Raw genomic sequence first — 20,309 nt, 5'->3', positions numbered from 1 at the left:
GCCCCCAGCGCCCAGCAGTCCCGGGTTCCCCTTCTCCACCCCGACGGGGTGATCGCGTAGCTGGGGCGGCCCCGGGGGCGGGCCGAGCTCCGCCGAGAGCAGCCGGGAGCGGCCGCACGCTGAGCCCCGGTGTCCCGCAGCGGCCATGCAGCTCCTGCCTCTGCTCGCCTGGGCTCTGCTGCCAGGTAAGGCTGCGCCGGAGCCCCAGACTGCTGGGGCGGCCCCGTCGGGCTGGAGGTGCCGCTGCGGCGGCTGCACTCCCGCGGCTCCGTGTGTCTCCACAGGCTGCGCGGCAGTGACGGGGCCCGGCACGGTCGGGGGATTCCTGGGGGGTTCCCTGTCGGTCACCTGCACGTACCACCCGGACTGGGAGAAGTTCCCGAAATTCTGGTGCATACCTAGTAGAACGTTTGGTTTTACCTGTGGTAAGGACATCGTCATCACCTCGGAGTCGCAGCCCGAGGTGCGGCAGGGCCGGTTCTCCATCCGGGACAACCGCACGCACCGGGCATTCACGGTGACAGTGGATGGTCTGTCCGAGGAGGACGCGGGCACCTTCCGCTGTGGGGTGCGAACGGGAGCACTTTTGCGTGATGGGAGTGCTGATGTGGAGGTGATCGTGCTCTCAGGTCAGTACTTGAGGGCTCCAGGGCCCCCTGATGCAGCATCGATGTGTCCTCCTCCTGCTGCTTGGAGCAGGGGCTGCAATGTAGGGAGCTTGGAGCTGATGGGTGCCCATGTACGTGGGACAGCCCCAGGGTGTGACACCAGAATGCAGTAGGTGCCACAATCACTCATTTTCTCTTCTTTGTTCTACCCAGTGCTCCTTCTTTGCCCCCCTCCAGATTAGCCATCTCCCATTATTGTGGTGTACTGTGCTCTCCGTGCCTGCTTTTCTTCTTTATTAGCTCTTGCTGGTGTTTTCCGTGCCCTCCTTGCCTTCCTGTATAACACTGGTGTTCATCATTGCACTGCACTGCTCCATTTCCCACTTGGGACAGGCAGCACCTCTGAGCACCAGGTCCTGGGCTTCGGAAACATCCCTCTCCATTGCCTTGCCAGGGGTCAGCCTGCAGAGCAGGACAATATATATGTGCTGTTGCTGTGCTCGTACTAAACTGGGCATGGGGTGCCCAGACCCCTTTCTGCAGGGTGAATCTGTTTTGTGCATTTTCTGGGGGGGACTGAGACTGTGAAAAGCCTTGTGGGCAGAGTAAGGGTCTTACAGCACTCTGACCTCAAGATGTGTCCTTTGGATGTGGCAGAGGGGACACAGCTTCTCCTCCTGTGACAGCACTTATGTCACTTCTGACTCACTGCAAAACCCACAGCATTTTTCTCTGTAGAGATCAACCATGCCTCTCCTCTTTTTGTTACAGCTCCTTCCACCCACCCATCATCGACCTATGTGACCACCACATCCTCTGGTCTCATTCTCTCTGTAACAGGCCACACACAGACAATTTCTCAGGGAGAAATTTTGCAATCAACATCAAATCCCTCCACCCCTCAACTGTGAGTAGCAGCTCTGCCTACAGCAGCCACTTTCCTCCATGAGCTCTCTAATGCTGCTGGAGCCCTGCAACCATCAGACTCTTCACACCTCCCTTAAGGATCCAGACCTCCTGTTTTTGCCTTTAGAGACCACTCCACATGGAAAAATTCTTCTCTCTGGGGGTGGTGAAGCCCTGGCACAGGTTGCCCAGAGATGTTGTGCATACCCCATCCCTGTAAGTGTTCAAGGCCAGGCTGGATGGAGCTCAGAGCAACCTGGCCTAGTGGAAGGTGTCCCTTCCTGTGGCAGAGGGTTGGAACTGGATAATCTTTAAGGTCCCTTCTGACCCAAATCATTCCCTAATTCTATGATGGTAATTCCAGTGCCTCTAGTCACATGGGAGAAGTGGTTTCTGCCTGCAATACCGACCCCATTTCCTTCCCCAAAACTCAGTGAGACTGTGGGAAGCCAAGTGCTGCCCAGTGTCCTGTTCTTTGTAGTTACACACAGCCTGGTAGAGAAAGTTGAAAAAGCATGAGACCAGAGAGTTAGGTCTTCCCCCCTTCTCTCCTGCCTGTTGGAGGTGATGCCATCAGCAGACAAAGCTGAGACTCCCCATCAGCACACTCAAGGGTGTGCTGGCTCACCCTTTTCTGCTTGCCCATTACAAACAAGGTTAACACAGAGTGAAGTTAAACCAGAGCAAATGCAGGAATCCATCCTTAAATCACTGAAGGCACAGTGGCTCTCAGACCCAAGCATCCTTTTGCTTCTGCACTTTTTGGTTTGTTCTGTTCCTTGCCCAGCTGGCAGCCTGACCATCCCATGCCTGCTCTGATGGGCAAGCCCTGCCACTCTACTGCCACAGCTACTTCCAATGTCACCCACAGCTGCTTCCTGCAACCCTGCTCCATGCTGGTTCATCCTGAGAAGCATGACAACATAAATTGTCTTCTTCATTCTTTTTTTCTTGCAGCTTGGACGTGATTGAGCACATCCTCACGCCAGCCATCATTGTGGTCCTTTTTTTGCTTGCAGTGGCTGCTGGTGTTCTAGTAATACTCTCCAGGAAGAAGAAGGGTGAGTGAAATTGTCAGTGCCACACACATCCTGTTTCTGTAACAGAGCCTTCTCTGCTTCCCTTATTTTTCTCCCTGCTTCTTTTTCCTACCCCATTCCCTTCGTGATCATCCAGTTCCTCAGTCCATCATTGAGACCTCCTCCAGGGAGGTCTCCTTCCTTCAAGGGAGCAGTGGGTCCATCCCATGTGTATTGTCCCCTGGGAGCAGGGAATGACAGCCCTTGGGGTGGGTACTGCTGGGCACAGAATCTGCTTGAGTTTGTCTGGGCACCATCACTTGCGTGGGCCAGGCTTACACTAGGCTTGATGCAAAGTTTAAGGCCAGTGTGAAGGATGGGGAGGGACAGGAGAGGATATTTCCAGCTGGCATGTGGGGTCTGGCTTTATTTGAAGAACTGCTTCAGTTTGTATGGCTCATGGCGTGTCAAGTTCCTGTCCTGCTTTATAGCAAGATTTGCAGTGGCAGTGCAGTTTCTCAATATGTTTCTTTTCCTCTGTTTTCACTCATGTCCAGCCACATCCATGCTTCATCCAGCCTGTTCTGGAGCAGCCATGGAGATGGACGGGACTTGCAGCATGTCACATACAGTAAGGAAAACCTCATGAGTTCTTGAGATTCTGTGCTCCAAGTTCACATGAAGAGGGGAAACGTTGCACCCCCAGCTGCCAGAGCTGCTGCTTTCAGCCAGGTTCATGGCACTGTAGGCTGGGAGGGATCCTTTGGGCTCTGCTTGCCAACAGAAAGACACAACCAGGGACTTTCTGTGGCTATCACAGAGTATTCCTGGGAAAGGAATTTAGGATTGATCTGAGAGGTTTCTCTCCAAGCCTCTCCAAGCATGGGAGCTACTTCTCTGGGTGAAACAGCCCTGGGAACCTGCAGCAAATCACACCTGAAGTGCTGCAGTGTAGCTGCTCCTTGCTTACTGTTTGGAAAGTATTTTCTGATTTTTTGCTTGCCAGCTCTTGAGGAGGGGCTGGTGTCACAAGAATTCCCCTGGGGAATTGAGCCCGCCCTTGCTTCAATTTTTATTTCCATCCAGTGCCCCTGCAGCCATCTCAGCACCCATCAGGACAGGCAGCAGGGTGGGAGATATTCCCACCCTTGTGGATGCAGGCAGTGAGTGGCAGCAGGGTAAGAGCTCATCCTTCTCTACCAGGGAGCAGAAGCCTTGAACTATGCGGACATTGACCATAGCCCGGGCACGGCTGAGAGCCAGTGCAGCAGTGCTGAGGCTTTCCACCGCCTGGAAACGCTCCCAGTGGAGTACATCGAGGTCAGACAGAGTGCTCAGGTAGGAGAATGCCAAGCACTGCCAAGCTGGAGGCGGTGGGAGGAAAGCTGAAGTGGGTGGGTGAGGTGACAGAATGAGCAGCAGGATGGGCTGTGTGGGGAAGGAGAGGATTGCAAAGGGAAATGCCAAACCTGGGTCAAAGTGACCCTGGCTAATGTGGGTTCCCTCTCTGGTCACTGGGTGCTTAAAACATCACAGAGAGGTTCCAGCAGACTGTGTTTTCCTGGAGCAGCCCCATGAAGGATGTTTTTGTTTATCTCCCTCCTTTCCCAGCTTTTGGAAGAAGAAAGAGAGGCGTTATATGCCAGAGTGCAGAAGCCCATGCCGCAGCAGGAGTGGATCTATGCCAACATGCCATCAGCTCCACGTCCCAGCGAAGAGCTCTACAGCACAGTGTGGGGTAGATGAGCCCCATGGGCTGCTCCTGCTGCTGGCAGCACCAGTGAGACTTGCACAGAAGACATGGGGTTGATGTTCTGTTCAGGCAGGAGCCAGCTCGATAGCAGAGCTGTTGCTCTCCGAGACTTTCATGTTTCTTTGAGGCAACATCAGAGAGGATGAGGTTGTGTGGAGGCACAGAGAGGGTTGAAGATAAAGTCTTGCCTTTGCAAATGCGATTTGGAGTCCTCATCCGTACAGCAGTGGTGCTGGGAATAATGCTCTCCCCCTTGTAGTAGGGTAGTCCAGGCCAGAGACCCACCAGGCAGGGTGTGGGAGAGGTGGGCAGGGGAGGTGAGGCTGGGCAGGTGGGTGAGCTGGCTCCCTTTGTTCATCAGTCATCCCACTTGCTCCTTTGGCTGCGTTGCTCATGTGGGCTGTGGCTCCCAAACCCACTGTTCACCTCAGACTGACATTTTTTCATACTAATGCCAGCTGGCAGCTTCTGGGAACCAGGACAGTGGGAAATGTTACATCCAAGAGCATTTGCATGGGGTGCTCATGTAGAGGGTGAGGTGTATCAGGATCTTGGTGCAGAAATGGCATCTGCCCTAACCCCTGGTACCACACAACCCCGGGTAGTTTGCTCTTGCTCCTTCTCTCCCACCACTCCCAAGGACTCCCAGCCTAGGAGCACACAGATGGGCTGTAACCATCACCTTGCTCTTCTCTGCTTTGCTGATAACTTTTTTTCTGGCACCCACTAAATACTTCCTGTGTGAACTGTTGCTGCTTTATCAGTGACAAAAATAATCTGACAGCATCAGCCGTGGTGTGTGACTGTGTTTGTACAAAAGGTTCCCACCTGCTAAAGGGTTTGTTGCAGAGTGTCCCCCTGAAAGTAGGTCCAGCCCCTTGCTGGTGCCCAGCAGTGTGAGAACTCAGATCTTTAAGCAAAAGGACTCTTGGGCTTCCAGCACAAACCCACAGCCCCACCATCAGCTGCTGCAGCATCACTCCTTCCTGGAACAGTCCATGTAGTCTTGCCCCTGTCATGCTGGTGCCCTCCCCCATGAGTGTTCACTCTTTTCCAGCCCAGTGCCAGGCAATTTATCCATCCACTCCCACAAAAAACAGGCCATAGTGATGGGTCTCCTTTTGTGATGGGCTGGGAGCAGAAAACCTGAGCTCTTACATGGTTCCAATGCTAGTGGTTTTGCACAAAGAGGTGAATTCACCCTTGCCATGAGAATTTGGGCACTGTAGCTTTTTGCAACGGGTCTGGTTTCAGGGCAGGGATGCTGATTTATATCACAACCAGGAGGAGGCTGAAGTGGAAGCTTCTCACTCTCTATAGATACCTGAAAGGAGGTAGTAGTCAAGTGCTGGTTGGTCTCTTCACTCAGGTTACAAGCAACAGGACAAGGGAAACAGGGTGCCACAAGGGGAAACAGCTCCACGAATTGTGCCAGTGGAGGTTTAGATTGGATATTAGTGAAAATTTCTTCCAGGGCTGCAAAGAAAATGGTAGAGTCACAATCCCTGGAGGGATCTAAAAGACATGTAGATGTAGCATATGGGGACATGGTTTAGTGGTGGCCTTGGTGGTGCTGGGTAAATGGATGGTCTTGATGTTCTTAGGGGTCTTTTGCAGCCTAAAGAATTCTAGGTAGGGAGCCTTTTCCTGCTGGTGTGGAGATGCTGATGCAATCTTGTTGCTCTCAGTTCTTGAGGCACGGTCTAAATTGCTGCTATCAAAGGGGAAGTCCTCCTAGAGCTCAGCAGGCTGCTCAGAACCCTTCAGCAGCCTGGGGAGGCCCCTGTTAGCTAAAGCTCTTCCTCTTAAAACCCTCAGAGGCATTGAGGCTGCAGTGTTCCCTTGGCTTTATCAGCAGAATCTGCCCACAAAGCTCACAGGAGGTCATAGAACTCCCAGGAGCTGCTATCACCACCCAGCCACTGCTTCCTATTTCTTCTGCTGAAATACTTTCCCCCCCCCCCCCCAGGAGCTTTCACAGGAAAAAGGCTGAGAGAGCTGGGGGTGTTCAGCCTGGAGAAGAGAAGGCTCCAAGGAGACCTCAGAGCCCCTAAAGGCCCTTCAAGTGCCTAAAGGGGGTCTGAGAGAGCTGGAGGGTGACTTAGACCAAGGGCCCAGAGTGCCAGGACAAGGGGAATGGTTTCACAGTGCCAGAGGGCAGGGTTAGATGGAATATTGAGAAGCAATTGTTCCCTGGGAGGGTGGGGAGGCCCTGGCACAGGGTGCCCAGAAAAGCTGTGGCTGCCCCATCCCTGGAAGTGTCCGAGGCCAGGTTGGACAGGGCTTGGAGGAACCTGGGGTAGTGTAAGGTGTCCCTGCCATGGCAGGGGGGTTGACACCAGTGGCACAGGTACACACAGCAGTGCACAGGTGGCCACACACAACCATATGTGCACCCCAGTGCATACTCACATCACTCACAGTCCCACATACATTCACTCATATTCGCTCACACTCATTCACACTCACATTGTCTCCCATTCATTTGCACACCCACACATTCATTTGCACACCCACAGACATTCATTCACTCATTTAACACACTCACATTCACACTCATTCACTCACACTCAAATTCATTCACTCACATTTACTTACATTAATTAGCTCACACTCACATTCATTCACTCTCACATTTACTCACATTAATTAACTCACATATTAATTAGCTCACACTCACATTCATTCCCTCACATTTACACACATTAATTACCTACATATTCATTCCCTCACATTTACGCGCTCACATTCTCTCACAGTCCCCGCCCCCGCCGTGTGCCCCGCCCACAGCGCAATCCTAGCCCCGCCCCTCCGTGCCCGCGCATGCGCAGCTGTGGCGGCGGCGCGGCGGGCCATGGTGGCCAGCGGGGCGATGTTAGCCGGCGGACGGGCGCGCAAGCTGGTGCGGCGCTATCGGCTGGCGGCCGCCACGGCTCTCGCCATCCTCCTGCTCCAGGGGCTCGTCCTCTGGAGCTCCGCCGGCCTCGATGAGGAGGGCCTGGCCGAGGTGTGCCGCGGGAGGGAGGGAGGGAGGGAGGGGGGCGGCCGGGGCCTGCCGGGGGGACGGTGGGGAGGAGGTGTGGGCCGTGCTGAAGGAGGGCGATAAAAGGACTGGGGCGGCCGTGAGGGGGCTGAGGACGACGCGGGAGACCGAGGAGGCCTGAGGGGCTCGAGGTGGGCCGAGGGCCTGGGTGTCATGGGAGGGCGGTGGGTGCTGGGAGGGGGCTTTCGTGGGGGAGCCCTTGGGAGGGACAGTGCCCTGAGGGTAGCGAGTGTCCCCCTGCTCACGGGGACAAAGAGGGTGGGCTCTGTGGGGTTGGCAGGGCCCAGACCCAGGATGGGCTTCCTGGGGTGGGGGGTCCTGCAGCCTCCGGCTGCTGAAGGTGTTGGCGATGGGGTGGGCAAAGGGAGGTTGCCTGGGGGCTCCTGGCTGCAGCGGTGCAGGGTCACAGCACCTGAGAAGGGGAGCTTGTGGCTCAGGGGGTTTGTTTCAGGTCTGATATAGAGTGGGGAGTGTGGGGGGCTTGATGGGGATCTTGCACTTGTGGTTTGGGGAAACTGGGATCAGGGACACCTGATCAAAAAACATGGAGTTCAGAGAGCTGGCAGTTTTGTGTCAGCTCCTATGTTGCTGTTCTGGTGAGAGTTATTAATTCCTGTGAAGTGAGAGAGTACAAGGACCTTTTGGAGTCGCTGATGTCTTTATACTAGAACGCCCTGCTAAGGCCAAATGCATTACTTCTTTCTTGTGAGTGTGGGGAAACTGAGGCATGGTCTGCTGAAGGATTTTGCCCAAGGTCAGGCACAGAGAAGGTATCAAAGAGGACCCAGGCTGATGAAACACATTGCTGCCACCTTCAAACAAAGCTCCCACCTGTGGGTTGTTAATTTGGATTTGTTTATTTGTTGGGAACTGCCCAGACTGTGTCCAGGTCTACTATGTCTGTGTGGACCAGTGGCTGAAGCCTCCTATTGCCTCCCTGATGTGGAGGGTGATCTCATGATCAGCAGGTCTAGAAGGCCTTGAGAGCAAAGAGGTGAGAAGGCGAATGAGGCAGCCCCTTGCAGTGGGGAAGGTCTCTAGAGTGACACCATTCATTCAGCAGGTGAATTCCCAGCCTTAGGCCTCCTCCTGGGCCACAGGAAATGGCCATGAGCACCCTCATGTGCTGCCATATGCCCATCACCAAGACAGCACCAGGGAATGAATGCAGCAAGGAGAGGATCATGATCTGGAGGCACTGGAAGCATGAGAGCAGACTGATCTGGCACCAGGGAGTGCCCAGCTGGTCCTTTGCCTGTTCTGTAACCTTGATCAAAGTATTTCACCCGTCCCGGGTTCTCCTTCCCTCTATACCATCCTGCACTGCTTGTCTGCTGTTCTCTGCTCCTGCCCTTCACAGCCTCCTGGGTTGGCTCATTCTGCCTTGGTCCTTGCCTGGTTTCCCCATGTCTCACCCCAAAACTGAGCTGGGCAGCCAAACAGGTTTGGCCATGTGTCCCCTTTCCTGGAGAGGAGTTGGTTCACCACCAGCAGTCCTGGGAATTGACAAGCCTCTTTGGAGAAGACAAGAACCATCCTTAGCTTCACAGACAGCCTGGGAAAAGTCCATTTAACCTTTAATTCTTATAAAATGCAAAGCTCTTGGTTTCTGTGCCATCCTGCCATCTGATTTTGGCCAGACCTAGAGGAGACACCATTTCGCTAAGGGCGTTTCTGGTAAAGCCAGAGGAACAGTCCCAGGAGAGTCTGACCTTGCAGGGAAAGGATTCGTGGAAGTTTGGTATTTTTTAATTGCCATAGTAAATAGCTCCTTCCCACTAATGGACAAAGCTCATCCCCACCATGAATAGGCTGTGACTGGCTGTGGAGAAAGAAAAAGACACTCAAGTCCTGGAAGTGCTGTGAAGCTGGCTGTGCTTCTTGGATCTATCAGTTCTCTTCCCAAGCCCTGTTTTGGGTCCTGCAAGGTGCCCTCTGTTTACCAAGCAGATTTGTTATGGAGTGCAGACCAGGAGTATTTGGTTTTGTCTCCATCTGCCCAAGTCAGCACTGTGTTTCCTCCTGGAAACCAAATTAATCTTGTTCCATCAGGATCAAACAACACAATCCCTATCCAGACTGATGGATGAGAGAGGAAATTCCCACTTCTGCTGTGATCAGCATGAGTGTCTCCCCATAGAAGTGGGAGCCTGAGAGACCAGAGAGATCCTGCCTCTGTCATTGTGATACCCACAGCTCCTGAATGAGCACATGAGCTTCCTGAAACTCTTAGTCCGTGGTGGAGTTGGCACCAGTAAAACTCAAACCTCAAAGTTACCTTGTGGGTGGAGAAGAGAATCTGTCACTGTAATGTTTTAGCCACTTAGTCTCCTGTCTTTGTCCAGGAAGAAGGTGGCACCTCTCTGGGGCTTGTGTGTTGGTATCCTCTGTGTGCTGTGGCCGCAAGAGAAGCTTCCTATGAAGTGTCTTTTCTTCTGGAGAAGAGGTTCCTTGATAGTTACTTTTCCTGCCAAAGAGTTTGTTTTTAGGGGACTTACTCCAGCCATGTTAACTTGGGATTCCCCTGATGACTTTGGAGCATTTTGGTGCTGGTTTTGTCTGATGAGTGCTGGTATGTGGCAGAAACCAGTCAGACAGCCAGAGAGGGAATCCTGCAGAAACCAGGTGATGTTAGTTCTACTCCTCCCAGTGGCACAGTGGGACCTGTGCAAGGGATGGGGTGCAGGTAGATGCATGACCCATGGCTCTGTTTCACTCTAGGGTAGCAGTGTCACATTGGGGGAGGCAGAACAGGACAAGTCTCCCCAGTAACAAGCAATAGGACAAGAGGAAATGGCCTCAAGTTATACCAGGGTGGTTTAGGTGGGATATTAGCAAAAACTTTGTCACCAAAAGGGCTGTGAAGCCCTTGAACAGGCTAGATGAGGAAGTGGTGGAGTTGCAGACTCTGGAGGTATCTAAAAGATGGGTAGATGTGGCACTTGGGGACATGTTTTAGTGGTGGCTTTGACAGGGGTTTAACAGTTGTGTGATCCTGGCGAGTGTTTCTAACCTAAATGATTCTGTGATTCTGAGTGAGCTCTGGCTGGTGCCTGGAGTCATCTTTGTGTCAGAGGGAGGCGATGGGGAGCCTCACTGACTGTCCCACACAGGTCTTAAATACAGCAGAACAATGTGGCTGGAGCCATTCCCTGCCAGGCTGGGGTGGAGGGATCACTCTGCTGTGTTGCAATACTTGAAAACCCTTGAGTTCCTTGGCTGGCAGCTCTGGAAGGGCTGGCAATGCTTCTAACAACTTCCCTACTGGGAAAGGCAGCCAGGCATTCTTCTGAGCTGGGAACAGGGCTCCTTCCAGGCAGATGAGCAGGACTGTAACCATGGGTGGGTGTTGAATAGGGGGTGTCCCCACAGTCAGGTGTGTTGGGGAGTGGAGGATGTGAGTGGGATCAGCAAGTCTCTTCCTGCAGGAACATGGAAGATACTCTCTCCTCACTTGTGGCCTTCTGGCTGCCCTCTCCTGTGATGCTCTGTGAGGAAAACAGGTTTCTAGCTCTGGGGCAGATGGTCCTGCATGGTGACTAATGAAGGGTTCACTGCCTGTCTTGGGCTGCCTGTGACGCCTGACTGGGTGGAGGCAGGCTTGGCTGATCCCTGCTGAACCAACCCTTTGGGATTTAAGCAGTGCTTTGGCCATGACTGTGCCAGCACGGCATGGGTAGTCTGGGGTCTCTGAAATGGGCAGATCACACCAAATGCTTTCCAGCCTTTTCACTCTGTGCTTTCTCCTGGCTGTGACCTTCCCAGCAGCTACACCCTCAGGGGAGTCTTGTGCTAGGGGCTAGTTCAGTCCTGCTGTCCTTCTGAGGCATGTGTCCATCCTGTGAGATGCCGCTGCTCAGGAGTAACCATGGTTGTTCCTTACAGCTCCACATGGTGCCTGGCACAACTGCTGGGCAGTCAGAGCTTGGGGGTGCTGTGAAACAGCCCTGGGAGGTTATGCTGGAGCAGGCAGCTGCCTGCCTGTCATCCGGGAGTGCTGGCAGTGGGCTGGAGCACATGGCCCTGACATCACGGGTACACTCACTGGGAAAATTCTTTCCCACAAGAGCAGCATCCAAACTTCCCAACTCCCTGCTCTCCCCAAGGCTGACTGTCTCTGCTGTCCAGCCAGCCTGGCAGAGGTAACGAAGCATAATTAAGTGCTCCCTTTACACATCTGCTTGGGTCCACTGGAGGGCTTGTGAGTGCATTTTTAGGGAAGGTGGTGATGGCAGTGCCTGCCCCAGCCCAGCATGGGGAGCCAGGGTCCAGGGAGGGGTGCATGGGCAGGGTCTTAGTCTATTCCTGTCCAGTGCTTTCAGCCCAGAGAGCACAGCTGTGGCTGCCTGGGACTCTTCCTGTGCTGGGCTTGGGTTCGCAGCATGGTCATAGCATAGAAGAGTTGGTCCAATAATCTCACAATGAAATAACCATCACCAGCAAGTACAGCCCCGTGCTCATCTCCAGCATCAGGGATGTCCCTGCAGGTGGGCAGACCTCAGAGGGTGGCTGGTGCAGACACAACCCACTTTGTCCATTTAGTCTGCAGCCCAACCACAGAGAGTGAGACTGTCTTGCTATCTTCATGATGGGGGCATAGGCAGGGGGCTGCTGTTGGGTCTTAGTCTGGGGTTTTGAGTGATGAAGGCGCTGTGTAATGTTCTGTGCTGCACAGTGGTTGCTCCTGGAGCACCTGTCATGCTGCAGCATTGAGCGCTGTGGGGACTGGGAATGGGTGCTCTGAGGAGCATGCTGATAGATAGAGGGAGAAGCAGGCCTGAGTTAATGCTGTCTGTCCTCTCTTCTGCATCCTCATGAACCTGCAACAGGAGCGGCAGAAAAAAGCTGGGTTTCCCGAGAGCAGCGATGGCTCCAAGGACTCGGACAGCTCTGCTGGGCGCCGGAGCAGCGCCAGCCGGAAGCATGGCCGATGGCGGGGCCGGCTGGACAGCCCCGGGGCCATGGTGTCCAAGGTGGTGAGAGCGGTCACAGCCAGGCACAAACCAGGATGGAGGCTGCCGGCCATGCTGGATTCCTCCAGCCACAGGAACCTGACAGAGCTGCATGGGGAGGCCCAGCTGGCCATCTTCCAGCAGGGTGACACAGGCAGCGTGGAGGGGGCTCCCCAGCCCACTGAGAACAGTTTCACCCCCAAGTGTGAAATCACGGGCAAAGATGCCCTGTCAGCGCTGGCCCGGGCCAGCAGCAAGCAGTGCCAACAGGAGATTGCCAACGTGGTGTGTCTGCACCGGGCTGGCAGCCTCATGCCCCAGTTTGTGCCTCGCCACTGCCAGCTCTCAGGTGAGTCCTGCTGGAGTGCTCCTGGTCACCCTGGGCATCAGGAATATCCCAGGGAGGCTGGTAGGCCACCTTCCTTATGTCATCAAACTGTCCCACCTGGCAAACAGCAGCCTCAGTCTGTCACTAATTCCCAGATTACCTCTGTCTCTGTCAAAATCCAGTCAAAGTTGTGGCAGCCTTCTTAAGTTGGGCTGTTCATCCCAGTCTGCAGTTCTACAGGGGTCAGAGCCAGGCCCAGCTGCATTTTCTGTTTTGAGGCACCAGGGGAGGACACCCCCTTTCCCAGAATCCCCCATCAGTGTAACCCAAGGGGCTGCATGTGCCGCCATGCCTTGGCACTGCAGCCAGTTTGGGATTTGCCTGAGGCTGAGTGCTTCCCTGCTGTCCCCTGCCTTGCTCAGGAGCTCCAGGTAGGAGGTACCAAGGATGGGGGTGGCTAACACCCCTCTCCCTCCCCATGCAGGCAAGGTCAGCCCTGTGATCCAGTGGGACGAAAGCCGGCTACAGCAGGGCCCCCCCAGCAAGCCTGTGCGCATTGCCTACATGCTGGTGGTGCACGGCAGGGCCATCCGCCAGCTGAAGCGGCTCATCAAGGCCGTATACCACCAACAGCACTTCTTCTACATCCACGTTGACAAGGTGTGTGGCAGGGGTGAGGGGGAGTGGGTGCTAAAAGTGCTCCATCGGTCCCTGGAAAAGGGAGCAGAGCTGAGACATGGGTGGTGGTGAATGAGGAAAGTGGCTGGATAGGGTTAGTCCTCGCTGCTGTGGAGCTGTGACTCTCTGCTGCTACTTCTGCAACCCCAGGGAAGCAGGATCTATCCCCCCTGCCCTGTTTGATGCTTCTCTCCTTGTGGAGGCTGCTACAAGGGCTGACTCCGGGTGGCAAGGAAAACAGGGCCCTTGGAGGATGCGCTCCTTGCTGAGGGTGAGCCATGTTCCCTGGCAGCGCTCCAACTACCTCCATCGCGAGGCTGTGGAGCTGGCCCGGCACTACCCCAACATCCGTGTGACACCCTGGCGCATGGTGACCATCTGGGGAGGTGCTAGTTTGCTGAAGATGTACCTGCGTAGCATGAAGGACCTGCTGGAACTGTCTGAGTGGCCCTGGGACTTCTTCATCAATCTGAGTGCCACTGATTACCCCACAAGGTGAGTGCCTTACTGGGGCAGGGGAGGGGGCTGGAGGTGCTGGGGCTGTGTGATGCTGCAGAAACCTTGGGAGGAGCAGGGAGCTGAGGGAGATGGGGTTGGGGATTGCACCCATGTGCTGGTGATGATGCTCTGGGGCCGGGCTGGACCCATGTATGCAGAGGAGCCCAGCAAGTACCTCCAAAGCTGTTTTTTCCTGTGGTCTGGCTATTGCAGGAGAATATGCATGTGAAGCATGGGACAGCAGGGGTTGTGTCTGTGTCTTTGGGTTTCTTGTGTCTCTTGTGTCTCTTTTGTTTCTAATGGCTCTTGCAGAATGAATGTTTACTGGGCTGCTTCACCCCAGGAGCATTAATGATTCCTGATTTCTACCTCAGGACCAATGATGAACTGGTGATGTTCCTGTCCAAATACCGAGATAAGAACTTCCTGAAGTCACATGGCCGAGACAATGCCAGGTAATCTCAGCTAGAGGCAGAGCTGAACTGGAGGAACAAAAAAGAAGGGATTTCAGAAAAGAACTGAAACAGCTGTGGAAGGGAGGGGATGTTCTGCATCTGTACTTAGCAAGGTGGCTGACACTCCTAACTCCTCATCCCCATGCCCAGGTTTATCAAGAAGCAGGGCCTGGACCGCTTGTTCCATGAGTGTGACTCCCACATGTGGCGACTGGGCGAACGCCACATCCCCGAGGGCATCGTGGTGGACGGGGGCTCTGACTGGTTTTCGCTGACACGCAGCTTTGTGGAGTATGTGGTCTATGCTGAGGACCAGCTGGTGTCCCAGCTGCGCCAGTTCTACACCTACACACTCCTGCCAGCTGAGGTGGGTGCTGGCTGTGAGCCACAGGACAGATTTTCTTCCCACTGTGCTTAACACATCTTTCCCACTTCATCCCTTCTCTGAGTACCTGCAAAGGGTGTTGCTGGTTCTGTTCAGGCAGTTTTGTGCCTCCCCTTTTCCAGATTTAGGTATGAAAGAGGGAAGAGAGGAGCAGGTAGGTCAGGGGTCATGCTTACATACAAGCCAGCTTTAGGTCCAGCCACCCTCTGGGCCAGATGAGGACTGATGCAATCCTGGTCCCTTAAGTGTTGCCCTCTACTGGGAATGGGGAAGCTTCTGTTCAGTAGCAGTTGAGGTCTGCCCTTCTCCTCTGTGGGTGGGGGTCTCTATTAACCACCTATCCTCCATCCCATTGGGTGTGCTGCCCCTTTTCTGCCTTGCACAGTCCTTCTTCCACACGGTCCTGGAGAACAGCCACGCCTGTGAGACGCTGGTCGATAACAACCTCCGAGTGACCAACTGGAACCGGAAGCTGGGCTGTAAGTGCCAATATAAACACATAGTCGACTGGTGCGGGTGCTCCCCAAATGACTTCAAACCCCAGGACTTCCTTCGGCTACAGGTGAAAAAGATCCTCCTTTCTCTTCCTGCTCTTTCCCCTCCTCCCTGTCCTCTTCTCTCTGGGCTGTCCTGCAGGCACCCCAGTCTGCAGTGCCGGCTGCTGTGTATGTCCCCACAAGAGACTGGAGCATGATCAGGTTCCCCAGTGGGGCTCAGTGTAGATGTGTCTGTAAAGAGGCAGTAGGAATATCCTGACTGTCTTGCCCTGCAGCCAGGGTTCTGCTTGCAGCATTGCTCCTATTCCTAGACTTTCTCTCCTGTTTTCCTGCTCTTTCCCTGCAAATGTATCACTTGAGGGAAATACCTTTTTAGTAAAACCCATTCAAAGTTCTGTTTCTTTGGCAGGTCAAAATGCCTTGTGATGAAACGTCTCCCCATGCTCTCAGTGCGTGGGGATGTGGCCTGAGCACAGGCTTGAGGGAGATAGAGCCAGCCCTGAAAAGAGCAGTTGTGGCAGGATTTTCCAGCAGTTCTAGGCTTGCAGAGCCCAAGACACTGTTCCTGCAGGCTGTGCCACTTGGCCAGAGCTAATGCAGGGCTAGCAGTGGGTGTGGTGGGTGGGGGCTCATCAGAATAAAGATTGCAGCAAAGGAGCTGGATGACACATGGCTAGTTCTGGGTACAGAAAGGGGGAGGTGGTGGGAGAGATGGGGACCCATCTGCATTCCCAGTAACTGTTGGTGTGCTCCCACTGATCCTTTCATAGAAGATCCCACATTCAGGCTGGCTGTGCTGTGCTGCTCCTTAGCCTGTGCCTGCAAAGTGGGTAGGATGGATCCTGCTGGAGTGGGAGGGCAGACTGGGTGCCCCCAACATTGTTAGAAATGCCTGTGCTCTTCCAGCAACTCTCCAGACCCACCTTCTTTGCCCGCAAGTTTGAGTCGACGGTGAATCAGGAGGTGCTGGAGATCCTGGACACTCACCTCTACGGCAGCTACCCCGCCAACACCCCAGCCCTCAAGGCCTACTGGGAAAACGTCTACGACCGTGTTGATGGGCTCAGCGGTCTCACCGATGTCACCCTCACCTTCTATACAGCCTTCTCCAGGCTGGGGCTCCACAAAGCCTCATCCACACCAGCAGCCAAGGCTGACAAGCTCTGCAGGTGGGGTATTTTCTGTGGTCTCAACCCAGGCTCCAAATGGAGGCCTTTATCTTGTGCTAGAAGTATGCTTATGCTCAGATATGCAACCTCTCTGTTTATCTCTCTAGATTTGAGCCTCGAGGCTTCCCCTCCAGTGTACACTTATATTTCTATGACGACCGTTTCCAGGGTTATCTGGTGATGCAGGAAGTACAAAATTTGGCAACTGGTCAGACAGAATCCTTAGAGGTGTGGATGATGCCCCAAGGAGCTCTGAAGCTGTCCAGTCATGGAAGGCAGGCAAACCGCTTGCAAAACCTACAGGTAAATCTGGCACTTTGCTCCCTGGCTTTCCCACACTGTGCTGCCATTCCTCCTCTGCCCCACCTGTTTGCCATGGGGACAGAAGGGACACAGAGCTGACACTGTGTCTGAAAATAAACCTTTATCTGGAAGTTTGGTTTATTTGTGAGGAGCTGATTGTCGGTTAATAGGCCTTCAGGGGATCTTTCAGAGGCAGGTGAGATCCAGTGCATGCAGCTGCAGGAGGCCTTGCACAGCTGAATTAGTTCTGGTGTGTAATTCGTGGAGTGTCCATTGCTTTGGATGCTAAGGTTTATGTGTTCTCTGTTTTGGGGAGGTGAAATACAGAACCTCAGCTGAGTGTCTCCTTGCCCAGTGCCACACTGCTTGTGCTTCCTGTCCCTCCAGGTGGGCACAGAGTGGGACCCCAAGGAAAGACTCTTCCGCAATTTTGGAGGCTTGATGGGGCCTTTTGATGAACCGGTGGCTATGCAGAAGTGGTCACGGGGCCCCAACCTGACGGCCACGGTGGTGTGGATTGACCCCACCTATGTCATTGCTGCCTCCTACGACATCACTGTGGATGTTGAGGCAGAGTTCACCCAGTACAAGCCCCCCCTCAACCACCCCCTGCGCCCTGGCATCTGGACCATCCGCCTCCTCCAGTTCTGGGAGCCTCTGGGGGAGAACCAGTTCCTGGTGGTGCCTCAGACCTTCAATCGCAAGCAGCCTCTCAGGAAAGGTGAGGATGCTCTGGAGTTTGGGACTGGATGGGAGGGTGTCCCTGTGGGCAGTCCAAATGCTTCCCCCCTGTGTTGGCCCCTGGGCTGCAGCTGATGACCAGGCTGGAGCCAGTCTTCCACTGGTGCCCCTTGCCCATGTGAATCCTTAGACTGAGCTATCCTCTTGGCAGCTGTGGAGAGCCCATTGGCACTTGTCAGTCAGATCCTTCCTGCACCAGCATCCTTTTCCTTGTGCTGGGGTTGCAAAGGAATGGGGTGCTGTGCCCCAGCTGGAGTTGGGAGTAGGACCTGCAGGGTGCCAGAATGTTGCTGCACTGCTCATCCCCTCTCTTTTCTCTCCCTTTCCTTCCCAGATGACAGCAACTGGCTGCATGGTGGCCCCCCCGGCAATGAGTACATGGACCAGAACTTCCAGGGCCTGGGTGGGATCCTCAACCTGCCACGCTCCGAGGTGGCAGAGGAGGATGCGCTGCAGAAGGCACGGCTGACGAGCAAGGAGCTGGAGGACTGGGCGGATGCTGCCATCGGCACCTTCTGGTCCGCAGCAAATGTCTGTGTCAGCAGCCCCTCTGCCTGCACTTCCCTGGAGATCTGCAGCAAAACCTCCTGGAGCTCCCTCTCCCCAGACCCCAAATCAGAACTGGGGCCTGTCAAACCTGACGGGCGGCTGAGGTAGCAGGAGCAGCCAGAGGGGGCAGCCTTGGGAGCAGGGAGCATCCTCCGTTTCTGATTTGGGGGCTCTCTCTGGACCACATCACCCTGTGCCATTTGCACTGTAGTCACTCGAGGAAGAGAAAATGGGAACCTCCAGGCAGGGGAAAACCTTCTCCTGTGGGGTATTTTGGGCTGAGGGAGAGGCATGAGGTGGGTCTTGCCCATCTCTGCAGGAATGAGCCCTTGCTGGCCAGGGAGAGCGTGTTGGAGTGGCCATCCCTGTGGAGGCATGGCAGGCACCTGGGAAAAGCTGTGTGTTTGTTACTCCAGGCCTTGGAGCTTCAAGAAAGGGTGATGTGGGAGGGAGGGATTGCTGCTGAGTGGGCACGCTCTTGACCAGCTCAGCATCCTGCCCAGCTGCAGACTAGATCTTGGCAGGATGGGCCCTTGTTGCTGGCTGCTGCCCTGGTGGGCTGGTGAGGGACTGGGGATAGGGAGAAGCGGAATGAGTCAAAACCTGCCGTGTGCACAGAGCTGCTGCTGGCTTAGGGTTTACATCTCATCCTTTCCACCCCAGCCCTTTAGTTTGTATTTTTATAAATATATATATAGAAATATATATGATGCAAAGTGCAATAGAGACAAGACCCCGCATTGGTCGGGAAGTCCCTGTGTCTCCGTTTCCCCTCAGACTGTAACATACCTTGTTCCCTTGGGTGTCCTGGTGCTACAGGATAGGGTTCTGGGTCGTTTACATCCTTTTTTATTATTATTATTGTTATTGTTTTGCTGTTTGCCCATTTCCTGCTGAGGACTGCTGGGGACCTGTAACCTGTTGGCCTTGAGGCAGAGCTGCCCCCAGACTGTGGGCCAGCTGCCCAGATATGCCAAATGTCTGGAACCCTGGTGTGTTGTGCAGCAGTGAGCAGGGAGTGCTCAGTGTGTGGTTCAGGTCCGACAAGCTGTGCTGTAGACCCTGCCACTTCTGTCTCGACTTCAGCAAAAGGACGCCCTGATCCCCTGCCAAAATATCATCCACAGGGCTGATGTCCTGCTGCGGATGAGCCGTGCCTGGAGGGCTGCCCTGTGCCACAGCTCCTTGACCCGACTTTTTCTCTTCTCCCACGTTGGCAGAAGCTTTCGGGACCCACTGTGCTTCCCTGGGCAAAAAGCAAAGCAGCAAGATGAGGTCCAGCCAGCCCCATCCTCCCTCTGCTGTTTCTGCTTCCCACTGCTCCAGAGGGAAGAGGCGCCACCTCCTCTTGGGAGGGGTTGCAGTGAAGCATCCTCCTTCCCTGCAGTGCCCACAGGATGTCCTTGGGGTTTGAGGAGAAGTCTGGGTTTGGTTTCATCCTGGGAAGAAACTTCACAGCTGGGGACAATTTGGAGCCCACCTGGTCCAACCCTCTGCTCAAAGCAGGGTCTCAGGAGCTGGTGGGGATTTGCTGTCTCCATGGATCCTAACTTTTCTCCCGTGCCATCCTAACTTTTCTTCCATGTCCCAGCTCTCTCCGCCCAGCAGGTTTGACACTCCCAGTCTCCAAATCTAAGGATGTGGGTGTTGCAAGGTGTGTACTGTAAAACGGAGGGGACTGAGACCTCTGTGTGTGAGGGCAAGTACCTGCTGGCACTCAGTCCCCCTGTCCTGTACCCACTTCTACTTGGTGTACTTTGGGGCAGTGGAGGAATGTGGGGGGAGTAAGGCTACACACTGGAGGATGCCAAAACTGTGTGTCAGAACCATTACGTAAAGTTGTCTTAAATATGCAACATTACCACAAATACATCTCTATCTCTACAGTTTGGTGTGTCGGTTTTTGTGGTGGTATGGAATGGGTGGGGGAAGTTTGGTCGTACCCGGTGAGAGTGTAAATCCCTCCTGGGCACCAGAACAGTGTCTGTGAGCATGGTGGGGCAGGATCGCCTTCCTCAGATGGGTGATGTGTAATCCAAAATCAAGCTTGGGGTTTTCAAAGCCTCTGGCTGGAGAGTGAGAGCTCGGCAGTGACACGGAGCCGTGGGCCGAGTCTGGTTACACCCTGGCAGCGAGTGCCCTGAAGGTACCCTGATACTTAGCGTTGACATGGCACTTAATTAAGGTGTTAATCGGCTAATGAGCGGGCAGGTCGTGCTGCCTGCGGGGCCAGGAGCCTCCTGCTGCACAGGCCAGCTTTGCCTCTGCATGAGCAGGGCAGCGCTGGGGTTGTCCCGTGCCCGCTGATCTCGGCAGTGACCCACGGTCCGGCTGCCGCTCGGCCGGCTCCGCGGGACTCTAACCGCGGCACGAGGGCGGGGCACCCGCGGATGAGCCGGGCCCCGACGCGTGTCCGAAGGGGAGC

General features: G+C 54.6%; 2 protein-coding genes across 3 annotated transcripts; both read left to right on the top strand.

Annotated features, from left to right (window-relative positions):
* The first annotated feature begins 7 nt into the window (after positions 1–7).
* On the top strand, positions 8–5,075 carry LOC103819985 (CMRF35-like molecule 2). 2 transcript variants are annotated; one of them, XM_050981308.1, is made up of 7 exons: positions 8–185; positions 285–629; positions 1,449–1,515; positions 2,472–2,575; positions 3,091–3,164; positions 3,737–3,871; positions 4,145–5,075. In XM_050981308.1, exons 1-7 carry the CDS (start codon positions 146–148, stop codon positions 4,277–4,279), a joined length of 900 nt encoding a protein of 299 aa, XP_050837265.1. In that variant the 5' UTR covers positions 8–145; the 3' UTR covers positions 4,280–5,075. The 2 variants fall into 2 exon arrangements, with proteins under 2 accessions (XP_050837265.1, XP_050837264.1); XM_050981307.1 differs by having other exon boundaries at positions 1,380–1,515.
* Positions 5,076–7,130: 2,055 nt separating this feature from the next.
* Positions 7,131–19,770, top strand: XYLT2 (xylosyltransferase 2). Its single transcript, XM_009094405.4, has 11 exons — positions 7,131–7,293; positions 12,159–12,630; positions 13,094–13,269; positions 13,580–13,782; positions 14,160–14,240; positions 14,391–14,607; positions 15,011–15,187; positions 16,029–16,291; positions 16,399–16,594; positions 16,982–17,315; positions 17,670–19,770. The coding sequence occupies exons 1-11, from the start codon at positions 7,141–7,143 to the stop codon at positions 17,990–17,992; spliced, it is 2,595 nt and encodes an 864-aa protein (XP_009092653.2). The 5' UTR covers positions 7,131–7,140; the 3' UTR covers positions 17,993–19,770.
* Positions 19,771–20,309: the final 539 nt, after the last annotated feature.

The sequence above is a fragment of the Serinus canaria genome, chromosome 18 (genome assembly GCF_022539315.1).
Source record: "Serinus canaria isolate serCan28SL12 chromosome 18, serCan2020, whole genome shotgun sequence".
NCBI lineage: Eukaryota > Metazoa > Chordata > Aves > Passeriformes > Fringillidae > Serinus > Serinus canaria.
This window is presented reverse-complemented; position numbering and strand designations above follow the sequence as displayed.